Source organism: Centropristis striata, chromosome 8 (genome assembly GCF_030273125.1).
Source record: "Centropristis striata isolate RG_2023a ecotype Rhode Island chromosome 8, C.striata_1.0, whole genome shotgun sequence".
In the NCBI taxonomy this organism is placed as follows: Eukaryota; Metazoa; Chordata; class Actinopteri; order Perciformes; family Serranidae; genus Centropristis; species Centropristis striata.
This window is the reverse complement of record NC_081524.1, coordinates 8034503-8057819: the sequence shown is the minus strand read 5'-3', so window position 1 is coordinate 8057819 and position 23317 is coordinate 8034503. Positions and strand designations below refer to the sequence as shown.

Here is a 23317-nt window from a genome sequence, read left to right as displayed (position 1 = left end):
CCTTTGACCCCAAAAATGTAGCTACAGCCCTCTGGTTTTGCTGTAAAAGGTTCTAATAGTAATGCAGAAACAGAGTGCAGTAACAACAATGTTGTTGTCTTCTTTCAGCTTTTATATTTAATTTTCAGTGAACAAACATTTTCAAATAACTTCATAACTTTCTCACTTTTTTACTTAACTATCTAGATAATAATTTCCCTATAAAATACATTTATAATTTCTATTATTCTTGTCTTCACTATTCAACACAATGAAGAAATACAAGGCTACACTGGATCAGACCATCTGCTTTGGATATAAATAAAGCAGACCGTGGTAAGTGCAATTACTGTGGTCTGCTTTTGGTTTTGAGTTGGATTTTGTAGTTGCTGAAATTTTTATATAGTTATTTATTTGCATTAAAGCAAAACTGAAATCTAAATCTATGTCACAAGATAAAAGATTTTAGTTATAACTCAATTTCAACCAAAATTTTAGTGACTGCGGTTAGGATTTGTAGGGCAGTATAAACATTAAAGAAGAAAAGGAAAATGCATATAACTGCCAAATTCAAGGAGTTTTTAAAACATAATTTACAACTAACTGAAGCAACTGCCTTCTGGTCCTCTTAAACCTCAGCTGATGTTCTTTTAATATATTTTGGGGTGTAATTAAAAGGACAGCCTCTGGGGGCTGCTAGAGCTCTTTATTTTAAATACACCAGTGGTTTCATGTGTTCCCAGTGCCAAAGCAAACCGAGACACTTGAGTCTTTTAATCAAAACTGCAATATGACAAGCTTCATCTACACTTTTTTCAAAGTCACAGGTAAAAAGCAAAACTTACTGATTCTCAGCTCCACTAAAATAAAGGCCAGATAATTAAGAGGAATAAAAATATATTTATTCAGAATGAACACACATATTGCACCACACATGCATCTGGACTCTATAAATATAAAAATACAGTGTTTTTTTTAAATGTGGCATGCTTTTCATACATTTAAGGCAATGAGGGCATTGTCAGCAATGCTTTAACTACCGAGGTTCACTTAATTTTGACAAGACTCAAAGTGAAAATGCACCATGGAAGCTTGATGCTCATCATCTGCTGCTGCTATTTTGAAATCAGATCTTTAGGCTTTTCTATCATTTTTAAAATATCTGTTTTCATATGCCAAGCTTTCTTTTTTCAGTTAAACCCTCAAGGGTCATTTTAAGTTGGACGGCTTGTCAGAGAAATGCACATCAGTATAACCCGTTGAAGGAGGTTCTGGGTCAGATATGATGGTGAAAAGCAATTGAGTTGAAAACTGTTTTTGTCTATGTCAGCAGGCAGAAGGTGGAAGTGATGCACGCAGAACTGGTGAGTTCATGTTTAAAGACTAAAAACTTAATACAATAACACCCAAAAGTGCATGATTAAAAGGTTTGTGAAGAAATTAACACCCATTGCAGTTGTGATATTGACTTATGCCTGATACAATTCACTGTATTACAAAAATCAAATCAAAATCAATTTAACAAAAATCAAATGACTATACCCCAGAGTCACCAAAGCACAACCGTGTGGTCCAGTTTAATGTCTTACTCATAGGGTTTTTGCATTTACTCTCCATGCAAAACAGTGCAATAATAATATTTGTAACCAGAATGGCATGTAGCTTACCGACTGTTCTGTAGTAACCCTGAATGAGTCATGATATGCAAGTTGGTATTAAACCTAAAAAGAGAAATACAGTAACAGATAAAATACACAATTGTGACACAAACAAGAAACATTTCAGAGAGGTAAATGTATCAATATGCTAATTTGTGATGGAGGCAAAAAAAAAAAAAAAAGCAATACAACTCACAAACAACAGAATGAAGTTGTTTCTTTTGGGTTTTTACAACATTTCAATGTTTTGCAGGACGGCTGTCCCAAGAAGAAACGTACTTGCTCAGACTCGGACTCTTACCCTGACCCTTTGTCACAGCTGTAAACTGATCTTCTCATATTTAGCTTGTCACATCCATCCATCTATGAAAACTTCACATACTGTATATTTCACAGGCTGTTGTACCATTTATGTCTCACCTGGTTGTGCGTTTCCCCCCATTCCTAAATCCGTTCTGTAAAGGTACTTAAAAATATGTTTATTTTAATTGCCCGTAAGCATTTCATCCCAGATTCTGCTTATCGCAGCAACTCTAAAGCTCCACAGAGTTAATTGACATCCCTTTACCTTTACACAACCAGTAAAGACTTGATATAGTTAGAGTATAAATTATCACTGTAACAACATACAGTAGCGTACCCATCAGAATGTCAAAACAGTTTTTTGACACCAGTTAAGAGAAGCCCAGACTTTTTTTCCTGCACGAGTGACACAAATGACTCCGTGTGCTCTCGTCTCAGGACAAAGAAGGGAACTTCAGCTCGGAGATGTCCACTTCAGGAGAGCTGCTGTCACTGCGGTCGCTGTAAGTGTCCCTGCAGTGAAAGATGAATACATAAAATGAGTTTTATGGGAGTAATGGCTGACAGGGACGGCTTTATTGTAATTGCAGGTGGAATGATGACAGTGTCACTGTAAACAAACTGTAAGAGAGTCGATTATAATACTAAATAAAAATATGCTGTAAATTTCCCCATTCGGGTTGACAAGTCAACTACATTTGAGTAAATTCAATGACTCATAAACATGCCAACAATGTATAGAGTTAAGGGTTTAATGGCAACAGAAAAAATGTATCTAATAAGGAAGGAGCCTCTGTTTCTGTCGGCTCTTTGATTTTCTCAGCAATCGTTCATCCGATCAGCTTCACACTGAGCGGGAGTGTTGCTGAGGACTGAAGGAGTGAAAACTCTTGAGGCATGCAAGTAGTGCGTTAAGTACACATTATGCAGTGAAGTGTATTGAGGGGGACCCTTGTTAACTGTTAAATCGCCAAACTGCATCCTGGGTGCATCCAGTGTGCTCTCTGTCCTTTGCTACATTAAGATTTGAGAACAGATGTAGAGCGAGAGAATGGAGATGTTACACTGTAGCAAACTGTCAAAATAAAGGCTTTTAGTCCAGGAAATAGCCTGGTTCCAAGGATTAGCTGTGAGCAACTTATGGGTATACTTAGATATTCGTTGTGAGTAGAGTGTTGATTTATTTAGATATGAATGTGTACAGATGGGTGCATGTGTAAACTGTTTATATAGATTGTGTAGGTATAAAAATGAAAGAAATTGAGAGCCATACAAGGGAGGAGGGTGGGGGTGGGATGGGTCTTTTATTTATTTTTTTATTTATTTTATTCTTCCTTGTTTAAAAAAAAAAAAATCACTATCCTTGTACAGTGTGTCTGTAAAGTTATGCATTTTTGTATGTTCCTTTTGTAAAATATGACTTTCAATGTAACAAACTGAAGATGCTTGCTGTACATCATAAACATACTGTAAGACATTCTCTTAATAAAAACTAATCTTTATAAAAAATAAAAAATATATGGGTATACTTTAGCATTACTTAGGGATGCAACTATGTCATGGCAGGTGTATTTCTCCTACCTAAGGAAGTGTGAAGTTGTTTGGATGAGCGGTTCTATCAGCCTCTTATAGACAGATACGTTTTTAACAGGCACTGCACGAGAGGTTAAAGTCTCCCCAAGTAAGCTATGTCCCAATCAAAGGTAAGGTAGATATTCAATTTTAAGCAATCACCATTACCATTGCAGTTACAGATGAAATATAAGACAATATTATGTGTGTTGTTATGTGTCCAATGGGATTTAATGCCTCTGCAAAAGAACTTTCACATTAAATTGGCACATGCAGAGATGGAAAAAAAGATTTATGCAAAGCACTCAAACAATACTTCAAGTTAAATATATTGTAGAACTGTAGAAAGGTTTGCTGTAACCTACGAACTACCGGAGAATCATTCAGTAACTTCCATAAAAAGTTTGAACAACACATTGCTGTGTCAGAGCTTACCGTGGAGAGAGGCGACACCCCTTGGTCAGGTAGCTCTGCAGTTTTCCTGCAGCAGCCAGCAGCAGACCGAAGTACGGAGGAGAAGGTTTGATGGGCCTCGAGGTGAACTCTGGGTGGTACTGCACTCCAACAAAGTAACAATGATCTGAAACAACAAACAGGTGGGTAAACATAGACATATTGACCTCCATTATTACGCTCTACTAACGTCACTGGAGACGGTGATGGAGAGTGCACGTCCTAAAGAAAAGACCAGCAAGGTTAAAGCTTTTAGAAAATATACAGCATGTTGCATTCATTAGTTCATTTATTTCCGCTCACCATCTAATTCAATGACCTCCATACGCTCTCCTTCTACATCCTCGCCAACAAACTGAAGACCCTTTGTTCCAAAGTGGTGCTTTAGCTCGGGGTTCACCTAAAATGAGAAACAGTTTAAGGATTCGTGAAAGGTTTTTGAGAAGTGGGGTTATGAGGCCATCTTAGAATACTTCAATACTAGATCCGGGCACAAAAATGAAAAACAGAAAGATTTAAAATGAAGCCTCAAGTCCCAGCAGAATGTACAAGTAGAATTAAAGAACCATAAAGTATGCATTTGCTTTCCACTGCCAGACAAAAATGTTGTTGTACCTCAAATCTGTGTCTGTGCCTCTCATCAACAAAGTCCACATTTCCGTACAGTTTTCCTAGAACAATGAAATATCACACATCAGAAACACAAACAGGGAGGACAAAAAAATCCATTTAATTCAAGGGGGATACATACTTATTACGCTGGTGCTAGATTTGAAGATTGTTCGCCTCTTCCCCAACCTCATAGTCCCGCCCATCTGCCCCGGGTTGTGCTCCGGCATTTCAATCACCTGCCAACATCAAACAGGATGTTAAAGCTATTCTGGTGAAGACTGCTGATATGATGTGATATGAGCTCGGAGTAAAAAAAGACAGCCTACCACAGGGTGACTGGATGTTGGATTAAATTCTGTGGAGTTGGCATCTGAAAAAGATAAGCAAAACCGATCTGAGCTCAAATCAACTTCTCGTCATGTTTGCGGTTCTTTCATCATAAATCTGAAACCATATGAATCAAATGGTCCCGGCTGAACTGCACAATAGCTCACCTTCCCATCCGAGGACATTGCGGGCGAACTCGCACACTGCCAGCTGCATGCCCAAACACACTCCTGCACAGAACAAGACCAGCAGGAATGTTGCATAATGAGTGCTATTGTAAAAGATGCATAAATAAAGAAAGACTGAAACAAAATCCCCACTGTGTGATCCACTTACACTACTAATCCGACTTTATTTGCATGCACCTATAAAAAGTATTCCCCTCATTTTGGACTTTCTCATGATGCATTATTTCACAGTTTTGAAAGAGAGAGCAACTAAACTTTTTTTGGATCAACAACAAAAAACCAAGACAGATTCTTTATCCGCTCAAAAGTTTGGGGTCACCCAGAAAATGTCTGTTGTTTTCCATGAAAACAAACTGTTTTATTCATGAAATGTGTTACTAAATAAATGGAAAATATAGTTAAGACATTGACAAGGGTAGAAATAATCATTTTAACCTGAGGAAGGATCATTTTATTGCTTCTCAAATCAGCACAAAACAGTTTTCAGCTGTGCTAACATAATGCTCAGGTGTCATATGTCATATATGTCATATATATATATATATATATATATATATATATATACACACACATTTCTAACTTTAATAGTAATTTATCACATTAACAATGTCTAGACTGTATATAATTGTGGTTTTCTTTCAAAAAAAAATAAGGACATTTCCAAGTGACCCCAAACTTTTCAGTGGTTAGAATGCCCCTAAGGTCTATATTTTTCATGTGGAAGTAATTTCATCCAAAGTACAGATATAGTGGGTTCCTTATTGGATTCTGACAAGCCTATTATAAAATTAGTTCTTTTCTGTGTAGCTTTGGCTTTTCATTTCAGGTTGATGTTTTGCAGGAAAGTCACAGTTTTCTGGCAGACAGGCAAAAGTTTCTTCATTATTTTTCCTGTATTTTGCCCTTCACTAAACTTTACAGGCTTTCTGCACAGAAGCATCCACAAAGTGAAGCTGCCAGACCCAGACACTGAACTGTCTAAATACTTTGAGCTGCATTTTCAAGTTTGAAAGAGTATTGGTGGAATATTTATGTAACTAATAGGCACTGTAGGCATATTTGCCCAGCAGAAATAACACCATACCTGTACAATCAATCTGCTTTTGTACCTAATATTAATTTAAAGAAGTGTCAGTCTTGTGAAACCATAAACAGGGTTCGTACACTTTTTCAGTGGTCAAATTCAAGCATTTTTCAAGGACTTTCAAGGGAAATGATCAAGCTTTTCCAGTATCTTACACCTGCTGTAAATTGCATGTTTTAGATGAGTACTTACATACTAAAAGGGGGAGATTTCACTTAACCATACCAACAGCGATGGTATTACACTTTTAGGAGGAACGGTCTTCATTTCAGATCATTACAGATCATTATTTTTTACATTGAACATGTGATTATCTATAGTCTATAGATGGATATAGTCAGATTGCAAGAGAAATACAGTAAGAATTTCAAGCATTTACAAACACTTTTTAAACCTTGAAAATACAACATTTAAATTCAAGCATTTTCAAGGATTTCAAGCACCCGTACGAACCCTCTATAAAACATAATGACAGAACAACATTTTTAATGTCTACTCTTGCTTAGAGCAAATCATAAAATATAATAAATGAGAAGGCAGAACTTATGAGACATATCGTTTTGAATCTTTCTTACCCAGGAATGGCTTATTCTGTTTCCTGGCCCAGTTGATAGCGAGCATCTTGCCCTCTGTTCCTCTCTCACCAAACCCTCCTGGTACCAGCACACCACTGTAAGGAGAAGCCACAATTAATTTTATGAATCTGTCCACAATATCTTTGAGGCAAACACAATATAAACACCTGTATACAGAGACACATTACTGATAACAATGTTAAGACTAGCACTCAGTTATATGGTACAAAATCCGCTTTATTCCAAATCTCTTGTAGCATGTTTTCTGGTAATTCTATATCTAAGTAGTCTATATGGAATCCCCACATGGAAAAGCCTATTTTTGCATACTCCTGTAACAATTAAATACTGGAAAATGAAAAGTATTTTCTCAGTTGATAAGAAACCTAAGTGAAAAATGAACATAATAGTTTCAAGTAAAATTATAACAAAACAATAAATAAATAGTCAATCTGATATATGTATAAGAAAGTTAATTAGTTTGTGCTTAATATCACTTTGGATAATACAGGTGTATCTCTATGATTTAGAACATCATAGAAAAGTTTATTTATGTCAGTAATTCAACTCAAAAAGTGGAAATAACACATTATATAGATCCATTACACACAGAATGAAACATTTCATGTCTTAATTTATTTAATTTCTTCTTATTATAATGATTATGGCTTACATTTAATGAAGACCTAAAAATTCAGTGTCTCAAAAAATTTGAATATTACAATATTAAAAAAATGTTTAAATTATGTTTAATATGGAAATGTGGCCTCTGAAAAGTATATCCATCTATATAACTCAATACTTGGTTGGAGCTATTTGACTTGAACTACTGGAAATTGACTTTTCCATCATATTCTAATTTATTGAGATGCACCTGTATATTTGTGTATCACAGTATTTGATATGATTTCATAACACGATTCCACTGAAAAATTAAAACTTATCATACTGAATTGTCGCCCAGCCCTGAATACTGAACAACTAAATTCAACCAGGTAGAATTCATGACAAGTCACAGCAGATTTTGTATAAGACATCTATTATTTGGTATCTTTCTGACTCTTCAAAGACTACTGCTGTTAAAAAAACCCAGAATGCAATAATGTGCTAATATTCAACTGAAAACTGTACACACAATGTTTGTTAAAAATCAATTTCTTTTGTGTATATACACGCCAAATTCCGAATTTGATTTATTGTTTTTATTTACGTCTTACAGTGTCCAAACTTTTTTGGGTTGTACTTTTTTCTCAAAGTATATTGCAGGTGTAATCAATACACAAGAATGTAATAAAACATTGTGAATTGTATACCATGCACAGAAGTCATTAACTATCTTATCATGCTGCAGAAACCACTGAGCACGAAGGAGCTCTGCTGCCATCATGTGGCATACGCTCTAACAATATATCAGCAGAGTGGAAACCTTTAGACTGACAGCTTGCCTACTCACTGAGAACTGCAGAGTTTTTGCCAGGCCTCATGATATTTCACTGGCTCGTCTTGCAGAGTGGTGTTCTCCAAGTCTGCAGAGTCTATGTACTGCAGTAAACACAAACAGATCATTCAGAATCATGGTCAACAAGCCGACTACTGTTTAAATATTGGCAAATGTGAGACATTATTTCAGATTTAAATGTCTTCTGTGAAAACAGACAACACAAACTGCACAGTAGTGTTGCAAAATCCATAAATGTATACACAAAAACCAACTTAAACCTCTGAAGTCCAGGAGATTTTGGTTCAAATTTGTCAACTTCCTATGCATTCATTTCGGTCTCTGTTTAGCATCTTTCAGTCTGTCCTTACATCACATGCATGGCTCCTTTTTCTCCACACAAACTTGGCTATCAGTCAGATTTTTCATTTTATTTTAATTAAAGTATAAAGCTGCCAGGAGCCCAAAATACAAACAAAAGACACAGGTGTCTATGGAAATTTACCTTTTTTTATTTTTTTTTTAACATTTATAAACACAAAAACAGCAGAAAAAAATAAATAATAAAACTACAAAACAGTATATTTGCATGTAAATTAAAAATAGTAATACGTTTCATTGTAGAAAGAAATTTCACATTTTAAAAATGGTCTAGAAACATAAATGGCACACTGTGAAAGCTCCTGTGATTGCACTTTCAACTGGCTTTCTCAGCTTGTCTACATATCATATATAAATAACGTCATTACTGTAAATAAAACGTGTGTATTTTCAATAAATAGATGGACTCCAGAGGGTTAATAATAAAAATGGGAGATGTTTTCATACCTTGACCTCTAGTTTGTGATTAATGGCGAGTGCAGAGTGCTCCAGGGCCTTGATAACAGAGGTGTAGGAGTCAGCTAACTTTGTGTATTTCCCCACCAGGGCTATGGAGACGTGTTCCAAGAGACGGGCAGATCTGACAAGAGAGGGAGACGATTGTCAGTAGTGGCCTGGTGCATCATTTAATCAGGACTTCAGAGCTAATCAAAAACGATTAAATCTTCAGCATTTTACCCAATTTACCAAGGAGATTTTTTTTCAGAATTCAACATTGTTTTCTTTGTAACACAATTCCCAGAAGGGGCCGAGAGGTTTTAGTCATGCGAAAAATTATTAGATCACCATTGTTTTTTTCAGTTTCTTGTTCATTTTAATGCCTTGTACAACAGCTGATATCAAGACATTTTCCACGGTTTTCTTGAGAATGATTTTGGTTATTATCAAGAAAACCATGGAAAATGTCTAGATATCAGCTCTTAAATTAAACTCTTATGAGCTATTTTTCTTGTTATCATTATATTTGTCTAAACACATGTACCTTTGGTTGTTCCAGGCATTAAAATGGACAAGAAATTGATGAAAACAATGGTCTTATAATTTTTTCCATGACTGTATGTGTCCATGTTATTATAAGCATCAAAAAAAACGGAGCAACTAAGACAAACTTCCTCACCTATCAGCCATCTCCTTCCACTTTGAAAGCATCTTTCTGGGCCTCAACTCGATGGGCAGGCTCAGCCGCTGGCAAAAGTAGCTCCCAACACCCTGGTTCTCCAGCAGCAGAGGCACTCTGTAGAGCGAGGAGACGTCATGGACGCAGATCACCTGGAAACAATCGCAAAACATGTTACTTTGGAGATGATAATGGGCTGAGCAATGTTTTTATATGACCTTAATGAATTGAATAGAATTGGCCACAGAAATGACCTGATAAAAAGTACAAAACATTTTTTTAAAAAGCTCAGATCTCTGAACATCTGTAGTAAGATGCTGCAGATGTTTTATCAGTCTGTGGTGGTAGTGTGTTGTTTTATGCTGCAGTGATAATGGGCTGAGCAATGTTTTTATATGGCCTTAATGAATTGAATAGAATTGGCCCCAGAAATTACCTGATAAAAAGTACAAAACATTTTAAAAAATTTCAGGCTAAGATATACAAAATAATACTCAAAAAATACATGCAGGAGCTTTGTGCCACACACTTTCACACATCATCACCTCTTTTATTATCAAATACAATACCACATCCGCAGAAAATAAGTAATGTTTGCAGCCTGGTCTCCAAGGACGGATTCAATTTGAACAGTTTGTTGTTGAACAAAAGCCACATTACTTTACCTGTGTGGGCTCGACATGACAAAACATGGAGATCTTCTCTTTGACAGAAGAGTCTAGGGGCGATGAACAGCGGCACATAATCTGAAAAGAAGCAGCAGGTTTATTTTGATTATATTGCACAACAAGTCACGGGTAAAGTCTTAAAGATTCACCATCTTAGATTTAATGTCAGATTTCATTTAGTTGTGTACACCAGGAGATGAATACATAACCAAGAATTATTGGATGTAGGTTTTCCAAACATACAAGGAAAGCACAGCCATGGCCTGTATATTTCTGGGGTGCAGGAAGGAATGCCAAGTTTTAAGAGCAAATTGCAATCTGACTCACCAAATCTGGAGACAAGCCCAGCCCTCGGAGCTCTCGCACACTGTTCTGGGTCGGTTTGGTTTTCTGCTCCCCTGTGGTATTGGGCTGAGGAAGCAAAAGCAAATCCACCCCAAATTGTAGCATGTATGAATGTGGTAAATAAACCAGTGGTGATTTATTTTACCGTCATCTAGCCCATTTTCTTAATTTAAAAAGGGAAAAGAGCAACAAACACAGTAATGCCAATGTAGTTATCCTGCAGTGATCCTAATCTGTGCTATCAGGGTTTTCCCTCCTATGATACGGTTTAGACGCAGCACCTAAGCTGCATGAACACAAACATTTTTTTTGAGTATATCTGGACGAGCTGCTTGAACTATTTCAAGTTGCAATTTTTTGTCACCTTCCCAGTCTGGACATGGAGGTGGTGCCAAGTTATAAATATCTAGGTGTATACCTGGATAATAAGTTGGACTGCTCCCTAAACACTGACGCTCTCTACAAAAAGGGGCAGAGCTGCCTCTTTTTCTTAAGGAAGCTCAGATCTCTGGACATCTGTAGTAAGATGCTGCAGATGTTTTATCAGTCTGTGGTGGTAGTGTGTTGTTTTATGCTGCTGTCTGCTGGGGAGACAGCATCACACACAGAGATCCATCTTGAAATACCTGGATCATATGCTACACAAAACCTTTATGGACCAAAAAAACAGCAGTGGACGGCTCCTCTCTCTCCGTTGCAGGACGGAGAGATACTTTTTTTTTGTTTGTTTATTTGTTTCATAATTCTCTGCTTTTTTACATCATGGCCAGGGGACTACAGATGAAAACTAGCCTTCTGGCTAACTCTGGCTTTTTTAACCATGTGTAATCATGTGTTTTATGAAATTGCACTGCCCCCTTTTAAATAAACTAATAAAAAATAAATAAAAAAGATCCTTCGCTCCTACAGCCATCAGGCCATCTCATTCTAACAGAGATTCTACCAGACTAACTGAGTCGAGGATAAATAGAGTTTTTGATTTTGATTTTTGGTTTGATTTGACTGATTGCTGTGTGTTCACCAGTGTGACATACCTGTGGTACCAGGCTCACATGGATGTTGCAGAAGTTCTCCCTCTTCACCTTAAACTGGAACTGTCTGAAAGCCTCGATGAAGGGCATGCTTTCAATGTCGCCCACTGTGCCTCCCAGCTGTTGACACAAAACACCTGCTTAGAAACCGCATGCATGAATACACACGTCGGTACTCAGCACTTTATATATCTGACACAACCTTAGCTCGAACAAAATGTTAATAGCTGTACGGAGCTCATAATACTGTCGCAGCAGGTTTTGATGTATGCCATAAGAAACGAGCTGCAGTAGGCAGGGTAATAATTCAAATTTGTTTATGAGAATTTCACCTCTTTCTGTTGCAAATGTAGTAAATAATATATAGTTTTGCGGTATGATTTTGTTTTTAAAATAAAATACCGTCTCTTGAGATTAGTGTATTTTTGCAAATGTTGCCTGGTGTAAATACATTTAATAAACATGATTTACTGTTTTGTACGGTTTATTACGAACTGCAGCAGCCCTTACAAAGTGCATACTGTCACATCCAGTATGCATATAATTTGGACTTTCTATGTCATGACTCATATTTTGTGCACAGATGATTGTAAGTCATAATAGCCGGAAAAACATGGTGGCTTGCATACAAAATGCAACCAGACACCCTAGTACTTTAGGCAAACTGCATTTGAGATAATAATCAGTACTAAACAGTGCTGTACATACCAAGTAGGATGGTAGCACAGCAGTATGGGGATTGGAAAACACAGCTAGTTCCTCATGGCTGGAAACAACAGACTAACAGGAGTATGGTTTTACACACTCTCCCAAACAGATCAATTTTAGATCCCTTTATTTTTCAGTTTTTTAAAACAGTGTTTTTCTGCTTTGCTGACTGAGCCAGTTGTGCATCTTCAGCAATTTCACTCTGTGCTGAATGGTGCCAATATCCTCTATTGCTTCAGGCAACACGCTTGGTTTCATTTCCAATAGAAAATATCCTCTTTCTCTCTTATGCGCACTACAAAAAGGTCACAAATCACTTCAGAGTGGCCGACGGGAATGGTCGAGATAGATCACTGACACTTCTGACTCGCCAAAAAAGGTTTTCAATGTCTTTTTTAAAATCGAATGCCAAATACAGTTGGGCCATTTACATAAATCCCGCTTGGCGAGAACAGAGACAACTTACCTCTATGACACAAACTTGAGGCTCCACACCATCCTCATCTACTGAGATCCTGGCCTGCTTCATCACCCACTCCTGGATGGCATCTGTGATGTGGGGTACCACTAAAAACAGATTCATGGAATAAAAGTTATAAAAACCAATAAAGACTGCTCATTGAAGATACTTGTGAAGAAACATACAGCTCTTGCCAAATGCTGTGTTCTACAGACACACTGGAAAACATAAGGGCAAACAAGTATTACTGATCTGCATGGATTCACATGGAGTGTTCATGTTTTGGAGCCGATGGACTCACTCACCCTGTACAGTCTTGCCCAGGTAGTCTCCCCTCCGTTCCTTGTTGATGACCGACTGGTAGATCTTTCCTGTGGTGAGGTTGTTGTCTTTGGTGAGACGGATGTCCAGGAAACGCTCATAGTTCCCCAAGTCCAGATCCACCTCCCCACCATCATCGAGAACAAAAACTTCACCTGCACAACACAAACATTATATCCATTTATCACAGGGTTGTGAAAGTGCAAATCCAAAAACTGGTAGTAATGTGGTGCTCTGCTCAGTGAGATAACAACTATCTATTGCAGGGATGGGCAACTGGAGGCCCGCGGGCCGCATACGGCCCGCATCCTCACTTGAAGTGGCCCTCAGTACAACTTCATGCATATGAGCATGAAATCTTAAAAAGTGCAGTGTAAAAATGCACAAAATTACTTCTTGCAATTAATGTTGGTCTGCTGTTTTTCTAACACCTCTTCTAAGCTCCTGCTTTACATGCATTTGAGCGTGAAATATGTTAAGTTACTGCACTGTAAACATATTTAAAATTGCATTTTCATCATATCTGGTGAAGTGCACGGTCCTACACTACAGGCCAAAAGTTTGAACACAGTTGAGATTTATTGGGATTTTATATCCAAACTCTCAAAAGCCAAAGAGCTAAAGTGAATAATGCAAACTGTGATTTGTTTTTTACTTTTACACAAAAGTTGTGACTCTTCCAAATCTTCTCAACCCTTCTTTTCTTTTCTTAACATTTATTCAGCAATGGACTTCTAACATCAATGTATACCTAAAGGTCAATTGAGGAAAATGGTTCAATTCAATGAAAGTAAAGTCTGATCATGCAGTAAACACATCTAAAAATCCAAAGAATACATACTGAATTTTAAGAAAGCCATTGTGAACAGAAAATTTAAGTTGCTTCCAAACTTTTGGCCTGTAGTGTATATGTGGCCCTGTGGTAGTGTCGATGAAAAATTGTGGCCCCATCCAGCATTTAAGTTGCCCATCCCTGATCTATTGTATGGAAACAGCTCGGCCCCATGCCATCGGGCTGCCACACTGCATGCACATTTTGTCAAATATTAACAGCAGGAATTAACTAAACAAATAGTACAATATAAAGAAACCTTGTTAGAAGGACTCAGCTGCTCACCATGTTCATATGGAGAAAAGGTGCCAGCGTCAATATTGATATATGGATCGATTTTGATGGCTGTGACATGAAGGCCGCAGGACTTGAGGATGGTTCCCACGCTACTGGCAATGATGCCCTTGCCGATACCAGATATGACACCACCGGTAACCAGGATGTACTTCATGGTGGCACGTCAACACTAAAACACACAATAAAAACTTTGCACTTCACTTCCAAGGCATGTGCCCATCTAAACCTGTTTTACCACATGTGCAATGAAGAGCTGATGCAATAAAGACATCATGAATGTACATGCTGTAGATGTTCTCTATTACCAACTATCTCTTTCAAGTCTCTACTCAAAACATACTTTTATCAGAGAGCCTTTCCTGATTTTACTTGAGCTTTAACTTTCTTTGAACCGTGGTATTTATACACTTAACTTACTTTTATCTGTTGATTTTTATGTCTGTTTTAATTTGCCTTTGTAAAACACGTTGTTGCCTGTGTTTTAAAGGTGCTCTTTAAATAAAGATTATTATTATAATCAAAGTAATGTTGTTATGAGTCACAAAATCAGTATAATTTTGAAGTATTACAGTTATAGTACAACTACATTTATATGAAGAGGAATTGTATGTGCCCTTTATCACTTGATCTTCTTTAATTACAGTGTTTGCAAACTTCTATAACATTAAACATTTACCTGCATAAGAAAAAACTAATAATGCTCAATATGGGGGTGGTGACAAGTAGGCCTGTCACAATAATTACTATATCGACTTATTATTTGATATATATAAAAATGGACGCGGTAGTTTTTTTCTGGACTCAATATATTGTTGTTTACATGCGTGACTTTTGTGCTTTTTGTGTTTAAAGTAATGCTGCAATTGTTTGACAGGCAGTACAAATTGCCGAAAAAAAAAAAAAAATCACAAGCAGCCATTCCAGCTGTTTATATGTTATTTTAATAATAAAATAATATAGAACATAATGTTTATCTCAGTGCATTTTTTGTTAACAGAGCCTGAACATCATTTTTTTGTTTTGGTTGTAGTTTATTTATTTATGTTTTATTTATCTAGAACATTAAACGACAAAATCCACCAAAACCATAAGTAAAAGTGTGTTTAAAGCAGGTCATATGTTACAAGTGCTTCCGGTTTTACAATATATCACATGTTTTGAATTGGCAGGAAAGTACCAGCAACACAAATATGAAGGAGGAGACTTCTAGGAACATCATGAGTGTACATGCTGTGTCCTCTATTATTGTCTTTTGTGCCTCTTCTCAAAACATACTTTTATCTGAGAGCCTTTCCTGATTTTACTTGAGCTGTATCGTTCTTTAAACTGTCTTTTAAATTGCACAGAATGTTATAATTTTTCTCATTAGACTTTGGTATTTCTAAACTAAAATTACTTTTATCTGTTGATTTTTATGTCAGTTTTATTTATCATTTGCCTTTGTAAAGCACTCTGTAGCATGTGTTTTGAAAAGTTCTCTGTAAATAAAGATTATAGGATTATTATTATAATTATTATTATTATTACCCAAATTACTAATGTACTGTTTAAGGTTAGGAGTCACAAAATCAGTATAATTAAGTAATTAATTAAGTATTACAGTTATAGTAGACTGTATAGTGCACTGTTTCTCCTTTAAGTGTTTTCAAACTACTAAAACATTGAACAAACATTTACCAGCATAAGAAACACTTAAATGGTAAATATGGGGCTGGTGACAAGTTAATTTACTGTGCTTTGAAACCTTGAGGTGGGACTACCTATGTGTTTACATCTGGATCGCCCTCACGTCACACATACACTTAGAGCAGGTCATATATTACAAGTGTTTCCGGTTTTAGACTTTACCACATGATTTGAATTGGCGGGAAAGTACCAGCAACACAAAAACAACACAAATATGAAGGAGGAGACTTCTAGGAACCCAAAAATACCATTATGATGCCAAGTTTAAATTACCCATGAAGGAAGACAATGCATCATTATATGAAGCGGCTAGACTGGAGCGACTGGGGAAGTTTTACCTATAGTTAACTGGCTATTGTTCAACAAACTGCCAGAACAACAACTTCACCACAGCCAGTTTTGTCGGCTATTTTTAGTAGTTTTGTGATGTTTTTAGAAACGTCAATGTTAATGGAGTTAAATTGAACAGTCTGTGACTTACACAGCTAACACCCTCCAGTTTAAGCTAGCTAGCAGTTAAGTTAGCTTGCTAAAATATAACAAATTTCTAGACTACAACGACCAACTTGGCAGTATTTTATATATGCTGATAACTGCCTCTCTCTAGCTCAATATGGATGTCGTTAAAACGGCACAAACTTACCAAACGGCTAGAGAGAAAGACGTTAGGCTCGGTAGCTGTTATGAATTTTAATTAACTCTACTTCTGTTTACGAAGCATCAGTGTCCACGTTTCTGCAGCGGTAGAAACACGTGTAGCAGACTTGACAGGTCCCTCAGTTTGTCCCAGCACAGCTTGTCTCCTTCCGCTTCACAGCTCGGCGGGTAAATTTCTGCCCTCTTTACAGCCTTGAAGGCAGACCTTAGCTACCGCCCCCACAGCATCCACCAATCAGCTTAGGCTCCTGCGAGACCCTACTCTGGGCATTAATACCTATAACTAATAATGTTTTCACCGTATGACGTCACATGTGTTGAAGTGAATTAGATATTTCAAGGTCAATGCAAATACAACTTATTGTAATATGATGGACATTAATCATTAATATATTAAATATTAAATTAAAGGTTAAATATATTAACCTTCAACCTTATTAACCTTCATTATACTTTAGATCTGATATTACATATCTCCAGTACGATCTGGATTATATTTGTATGATCACTACTGTTAATCTAATTTTTGCAGTACAATGTATTGCTGGATTTGTACATATTTGCACTTTTTTTGTTATTGTTCTTTTATGTCAACATTTGCACTCTTTTTATATGCATTTTTCACATTTTTTATTGCATCTGCTGCAATTCCCCCTTTGTATTTATTGATATTTTTTCCCTTTATATTGGATTTCTTTATACATGAAATATTCCACATGAAATATCTCAAGTATTGTATATGATGGACATTCATAATAGACAATCATTTATATGTTAACCATGTTTTCTTGCACTATTATACTTTAGCTCTGACATTACACATCTCTATGTTGTTTACTACCTTAAACCTGTTTATATTTGTATCATTGCTACTGTTAAACAGATTTTAGCACTGCATATCTTGTATTCAGATTTGTACCTTATTTGCACCTTTTTGCTATTAGTATTATTATCTCAGATTTCCATATTTGCACTCTTTATATTTGCACTAATTCCCACTTTGTATTGCATCTGCTGTACCAACATTTCCCTTAAGAGAAATAAATCCTGGCTACAACAGCTTTATTTAAACATAATGAGTTAATGAAGTAGTCCTGTTCCTGGACAGTTACAACTCTGTCATGCTTGTTCTTGGACATTTGCTGCTATCATCTCATGCATGTAATAGCTGTTTTTTGTGTTTTATTTAATTAATTATTACAACAACAACAACAACAACAACAACAACAACGAAACATCCCAACATCTCAGTTATATTCATTTATATAATACTGTCACCTGATTTTCTTTTATTCGTTCAAACAACAGTTCCACCACTAGATGGCATATGAGTCCCATGTTGCATTAATCAGCGTATATATCTAGGCTAAATTGAGTTTTTAACATGCATGAGGTTACTCAGCTGGTGACTTTATGAGTAGAAATAAGACATGTCAGCAACAAAGAGATGAATACTGGTGTAAGCATAGATACCCTTATAAATTCTGGTTTGGTCAAGTGAGGCACTTCAGAATAGAGCATTTGATCCATCAAAACCCCATTTAAACAGTAACAAATCCATGAGATATTAAAGTTTTCATTCTTGTATTCGCTGTCGCGCTGCTCCAGTTTTGCTGTGGGTAATGAGAGTGGTGATTCTAATTCATTTCTGTCCATGATCTTGATCTAATTAAAGACCTCATCCCTGCCACCTCATTTTCATAAGCTGTTCCCTTCAATTACATCTGACAAGTGAGCACAGACACACATTAACCTCCTGCATGAAGAGGTACTGTGCTTCCCTCATCTCTCTGCAATCTTAAAATAACAGAGAGGGCGATTCAAAGGTAGTTCCACCTCTCTGAATACAGCTTTTTTTAAGAAACACATCTGTGGATGGCAGTCTATTGCCCACTTACAATATGACCACATTTTCTGAAACAGAACGGATTGTGGCCAAAGTCAGCTGTGACAGATAATCCTTGTTTGTTCATAATTATCCATTTTGTGGGTTTTTTTTACATTTTACATAATGCAAGAGAAGCCAATGAGTATGGAGAGGTCTGAAAACTAAATTAAACTTTATTCTGAAAAACTTCAGGCTATATGTGTTTCAAGGGGACCTGACCTGATTCGTCTACCTAAATCATTTTGGAGCTCATGCAAAATTGATCACCTTTGCTACTTTTAAAAATGGATATAATATTATATATAGCACAGCCACATCGGTGACTGCAAAGTCAAAACACAAAGTTATGTGTTTAAGGGCTGTTTTCAGTTTTCAGTTTGGACATTTTCTTTTGAAAGCACAGTCTGACCTCTGGGGAAATACACTTATTTGCTTTCCTTCTGAGAGTTAACCGACTGAGTGAATTGATACTATGGATATAGAGCCAGTAATCCAGTGTGCCCGGCCGCTGTATGCCTGCATGGAACTCCCTGTAAAACCACAACAAATTTCCATTTGTGTGGGGATTAAACAACAATGATACACATTCATTTGTAAGCTTTATTGGTATTACTGGTATTTTTTTAACTGAGAACGTTTTCCCTACCTCCAGCCTTTATGCTAAGCTAATTGCCTCCTGGCATGAACGTGGCATCGACCTTCTCATCTAACCCTACAGGCAAGAAAGCCAATAAGCATATCTCCCAAAATTTGCAATTATTCCTTTAACATTTGCACATTATTACTTCACTCATTTGTTTTTCATTAACAGGAAAAAGAAAAAGCTGATGTATTTTCTGTTTCCTTGTTTTCTAATAGTGGATGTGGTGCAGCTTATCACATCACAAATCAGAAGAAAGTGCTACTGACTCATATTTCCTAGAACTAATGTGGAGGAATTCTATTAAATAACTCTAAAATAACTTGGCCTTTGTGAATCATATTCAAATCTATCTTCTTAAGCTTCTATCTTAAGTAACTATTTTGTTTTATTAACCAAACACCTGCACCATTCTCTATTAAATAAGGACTATCTATTGCAGGGATGGGCAACTGGAGGCCCGGGGGCTGCATACGGCCCGCACCCTGACTTGAAGTGGCCCTCAGCACAACTACATGCATTTGAGTATGAAATCTTAAAAGTGCAGTGTAAAAATGCACAAAATGACTTTTTTTTGGCACTGAAAAAAAAATAAATCAAAATAAGTGGTTATTTTTTATTTGCTTCAAACCTTTTGTATTCCTATTTATACTGTTATACATGCATTTGAGTATGAAATATGTTAAGTTACTGCACTGTAAACGTATTGAAATTTGCAGTTTCATCATATCTGGTTAAGTGCACGGTCCTATATGTGGGCTTGTGGTAGTGTCGATGAAAAATTGTGGCCCCCTCCAGCATTTAAGTTGCCCATCCCTGATCTATTGTATGCAATGCATGTATATTATAATAAAATATGATATAATATAATAACAAGAATAAACTTGTTAATGTCAAAAAGGTAAATGCAAGGTAAAATAAGCTTACAGGAGGATAGAAACATTTTACCAAATTAAAATATCAGCTCGTGTTGGCAGCCTTTTCTTCACCTCCACCCTGTGAAGTTGGATAGCCCTGGGGTCAGATGTCATGAGCTGCCTCACTCTCCAAGACCTCCAGTGGGCTGGAAGGGTCCGACTCCCTGCTCAAACAGACACACAAAGAAACAGTAGCCCACATCCCCCGCACCCCATACACATTATTTATGAATGGGAGTGGTGCCTTCCCCTGTCCTTTTGTAGTTTTGGAATGTGCAAGATAGATCGATTTAAGACGGGAACACAGATGGCTCTTAAGGCACAATGCAGTACACAACCACTCAGAGGAAAAGTGAGCTCTTGGGCAATTAGTGTCATTATGGCTGCTCATGTGCTTGGTGGGCTGGATAAACAGTGGCTGTGGTGGCAAATGGTTAGGCATGTGGGTAGCATGGATAATGATGATCAGTGTGGTACTGCAGTGGAGCAAATACACACAGTTAACACTCTTAACCAGGTGACTTACAGAACACAAGGGTGACTATTGATCAGTTGAATCATGAGCAGCAGGAAGCTAAGTACATCAGATGTTATGGGGGCTGCTATAAATCCTTGATGTCAATATTAATATATTAAGGAATCTATGTAATTGTTTTGTCTATAAAATGTCAGGACATAATAAAAATGGCCATCAAAAACTCCCAGAGTCAAAGTAGCTCTTGTAAAATGTGTTGTTATTGTTTTATCGACGGCCCAGAAAACAACAGTATTTTATTAAAAATCATATAAAACAAAGAAAAGCAACACGTCCTCAAATGTCAACAACTAGGGGCATAAAATGTGATTGATTTGCTCTATTAAGCATTAAATTACTTAAACGATTCATCGGCCTTCAAATTTGTTGTCTTCTCATTTTTGTTGATGAAATAATCAACTTATTATTTAAGTATTAGGGTTAGTAGATTAATTTGAGGAACCAGCCAAGGATAGGATCTACTTTTATTCATCATTATGCAATACTTACATTAAATGTTAATGACTTTTACCAATATGACAAGAGAGATATTACTCAAAAGTTACAACATTCTTGTGTGACACACAAACACAGTGAATTCCCTGAAGACTACAGTGACACACATGTGACAACAAGGTCAGGTGCGGTTGTAAACAGAAGTGAGACAATGGTCTTACTGAGAAATCCAGCTCATAGATCTCTTGGGAAAGCCACACTCTGAGTTTGTTGTCATTGTCTTAAACCTAGTTAATACTCTGTTTACACTCTGCGTGTACGTGAGTGTGTGTGTTTGTGTGTGCACGTCCGCCTGTGTGGGAGTGTGACATCTACCATTCTCTTCCTATTGCCTAAGCCAAGAGCTAAGAGTTATTGAGAAAACAAATGTCAGCTGAAGGGCGTTGTCTGTTTGGTGTCTGCACTGAGAGTTAGTCTTTCCTCTCGCTACTTGAAGCAAATCTAATTTGATTACGAGCACCAGTGAAGAAAGGCATTGAGGAGAGAGTTTATTGGATAACATGGGACTAAGGATGACAATAGAGAGATGAGAGGGAGTGAAATGGGGAGAAATAGAAATTGAGTGATTTTTTGAGAGAGAGGAGGGGAGAGACACTCAGATAGAGTGAAAGAGAGACTCTTCCCATCGGGGATGAGGCTCTGGATCAGTGCCCGGTATGCCACTGCACTGTCATCTGTGAGCTGCCTTTGTACACGTATGGAGGCCAGCATATCCCATGATCCTCCGCTATTATCCCGACCCAACTCCTAGCATGTGGCCTCCTGCTCTCCCCTGCCTATTCCTCCTCTCCCTGCTTCCCCTGATATCCCACCTCCTGCACCTTTACCTATTCCATCCTTCCTCTCTCCTCTACCGACCCCCCCCCTACTCCTCCTCACCCTCGTTTCACTCTCCCCTTCCCTATCTCTCTCTCTCTTCTTCCTCCTAGCCAAAGCACAGCTAGAGACTGGGCCTCTGCCACCTCCATGAAAACAGATGACAGTGTTTTGTTTTTTTCCTCCCCACTGCCGCAGACCCCCCTCCAGGAGAGGTCTGTCTGCTTAGGAGGAGAGGGGGAAATGAGAAGGATTGATTAATTTAAAACGCATGCTCTCCTCTTTTTTCTCCACTGAGCCCCCCTTCAGGAGGACATGCCTGCTCAATGAGAGATTGAGAGGAAGATCATGGGAGCTCATTCATCAAGCCGTGTATTCCATTAGAAATAATGTGTGTAATGTGAAAACAAGCCCCCAGAATTAGGGTGGTGGCCTTTGACCAGGACTGCTATTATATGTTCCATGAAGAGTTTTTTGATGGTGGATTGGTGACGAGATCAATACATCAAAGCCAGGTCAAACAGAGAGGGAATCTTTTGTTGTTCCTACAATGAAAACAGCTCCATATTCTGTTTTAGCTATAAAAAAAAAAGCTCTTTGAGGGATTTAAATCAAATCAGGCAGCCATGTAAATGTGACTGTCACACAGGGAGCAACATGAATTTGCCTCATTTAATGGAAAAGAAGAAGATTCCATTCAGTAGCGCATGTTTTTTTTAAAATTGTATTTCCCTGTCTCATCTTAAATTAGTATCTTACTATGTATTGCTCCTCAAAATAACTGAAGTGGCATTAATAGCGCCCTGGTCATTGAGTCTGACAACAGATTGTACCAAAGATAGGGAGGAGATGCTCCCTGATGCCTTGTGACCACGTGCATTAGCACTTGTAGACCACATGTCATTCTCAAGTCAGATGCTAGGCCGGAGTGAACAAGCAGCCCTTTTATCACTAACTCAGTTATTCAATCATTTCAACCTCTTCATGCATTGAGGACTGTTCAGCTTGCTTACACCATTATCTGTGGCAGCACCGTACAGGCTTCACAGGAGAGGTGGAACTGGCTGCTGATACTAAAGTTGCCATCAAGTTCAAAATTGTCCATTGCCAAGACGTTAAGTGCATTTCTGGTTCTTCCTCATGCCTGTCTTGAAATATTAGTAGACAGAAATACCACAGAAGCCAGTTTGAGAATGTTTATGTCTGTCTGTTCATTGCGATAGCGTCACAATCATGCTAAATGGAGTCACAAAACTTGAGAAATGTAGTTGAGCTCAATATGAAGGAAGACTGAGTTTAATGATTGTTTTGGTTCAAGCAAGGCCGTCTGAAGT

The 23317-nt window shown here is 37.3% G+C and overlaps 1 protein-coding gene across 2 annotated transcripts; it reads right to left on the bottom strand.

Annotated features, from left to right (window-relative positions):
• Positions 1-859: 859 nt before the first annotated feature.
• Positions 860-16838, bottom strand: LOC131975931 (CTP synthase 1-like). Of its 2 annotated transcripts, XR_009394770.1 has the most exons (20): positions 16679-16838; positions 14338-14518; positions 13205-13375; positions 12906-13006; positions 11735-11851; positions 10683-10766; positions 10353-10433; positions 9688-9839; positions 9018-9150; positions 8205-8293; positions 6752-6846; positions 5072-5134; positions 4904-4947; positions 4717-4813; positions 4581-4636; positions 4269-4365; positions 3948-4092; positions 2278-2453; positions 1647-1700; positions 860-1250 (listed from the first exon to the last, which is right to left on the bottom strand). XR_009394770.1 is itself a non-coding variant. In XM_059338765.1 (18 exons), the coding sequence occupies exons 2-18, from the start codon at positions 14501-14503 to the stop codon at positions 2375-2377; spliced, it is 1770 nt and encodes a 589-aa protein (XP_059194748.1). In that variant the 5' UTR covers positions 14504-14518; positions 16679-16838; the 3' UTR covers positions 860-2374. The 2 variants fall into 2 exon arrangements, 1 of the variants encoding a protein (XP_059194748.1); XM_059338765.1 differs by having other exon boundaries at positions 860-2453.
• Between the last annotated feature and the right edge of the window lie 6479 nt (positions 16839-23317).

What these genes read in the sequence shown, in the direction of transcription:
- LOC131975931 (XM_059338765.1), bottom strand. Translation starts at nt 14,503, where the DNA reads ATGAAGTACATCCTGGTTACCGGTGGTGTCATATCTGGTATCGGCAAG. An exon ending in CTTTTCTCCATATGAACATG is followed by an intron (nt 13,376 to 14,337) that starts GTGAGCAGCTGA and finishes TGTGTTGTGCAG; the next exon opens with GTGAAGTTTTTGTTCTCGAT. An exon ending in ATCTAGCACCAGCGTAATAA is followed by an intron (nt 4,637 to 4,716) that starts GTATGTATCCCC and finishes TCATTGTTCTAG; the next exon opens with GAAAACTGTACGGAAATGTG.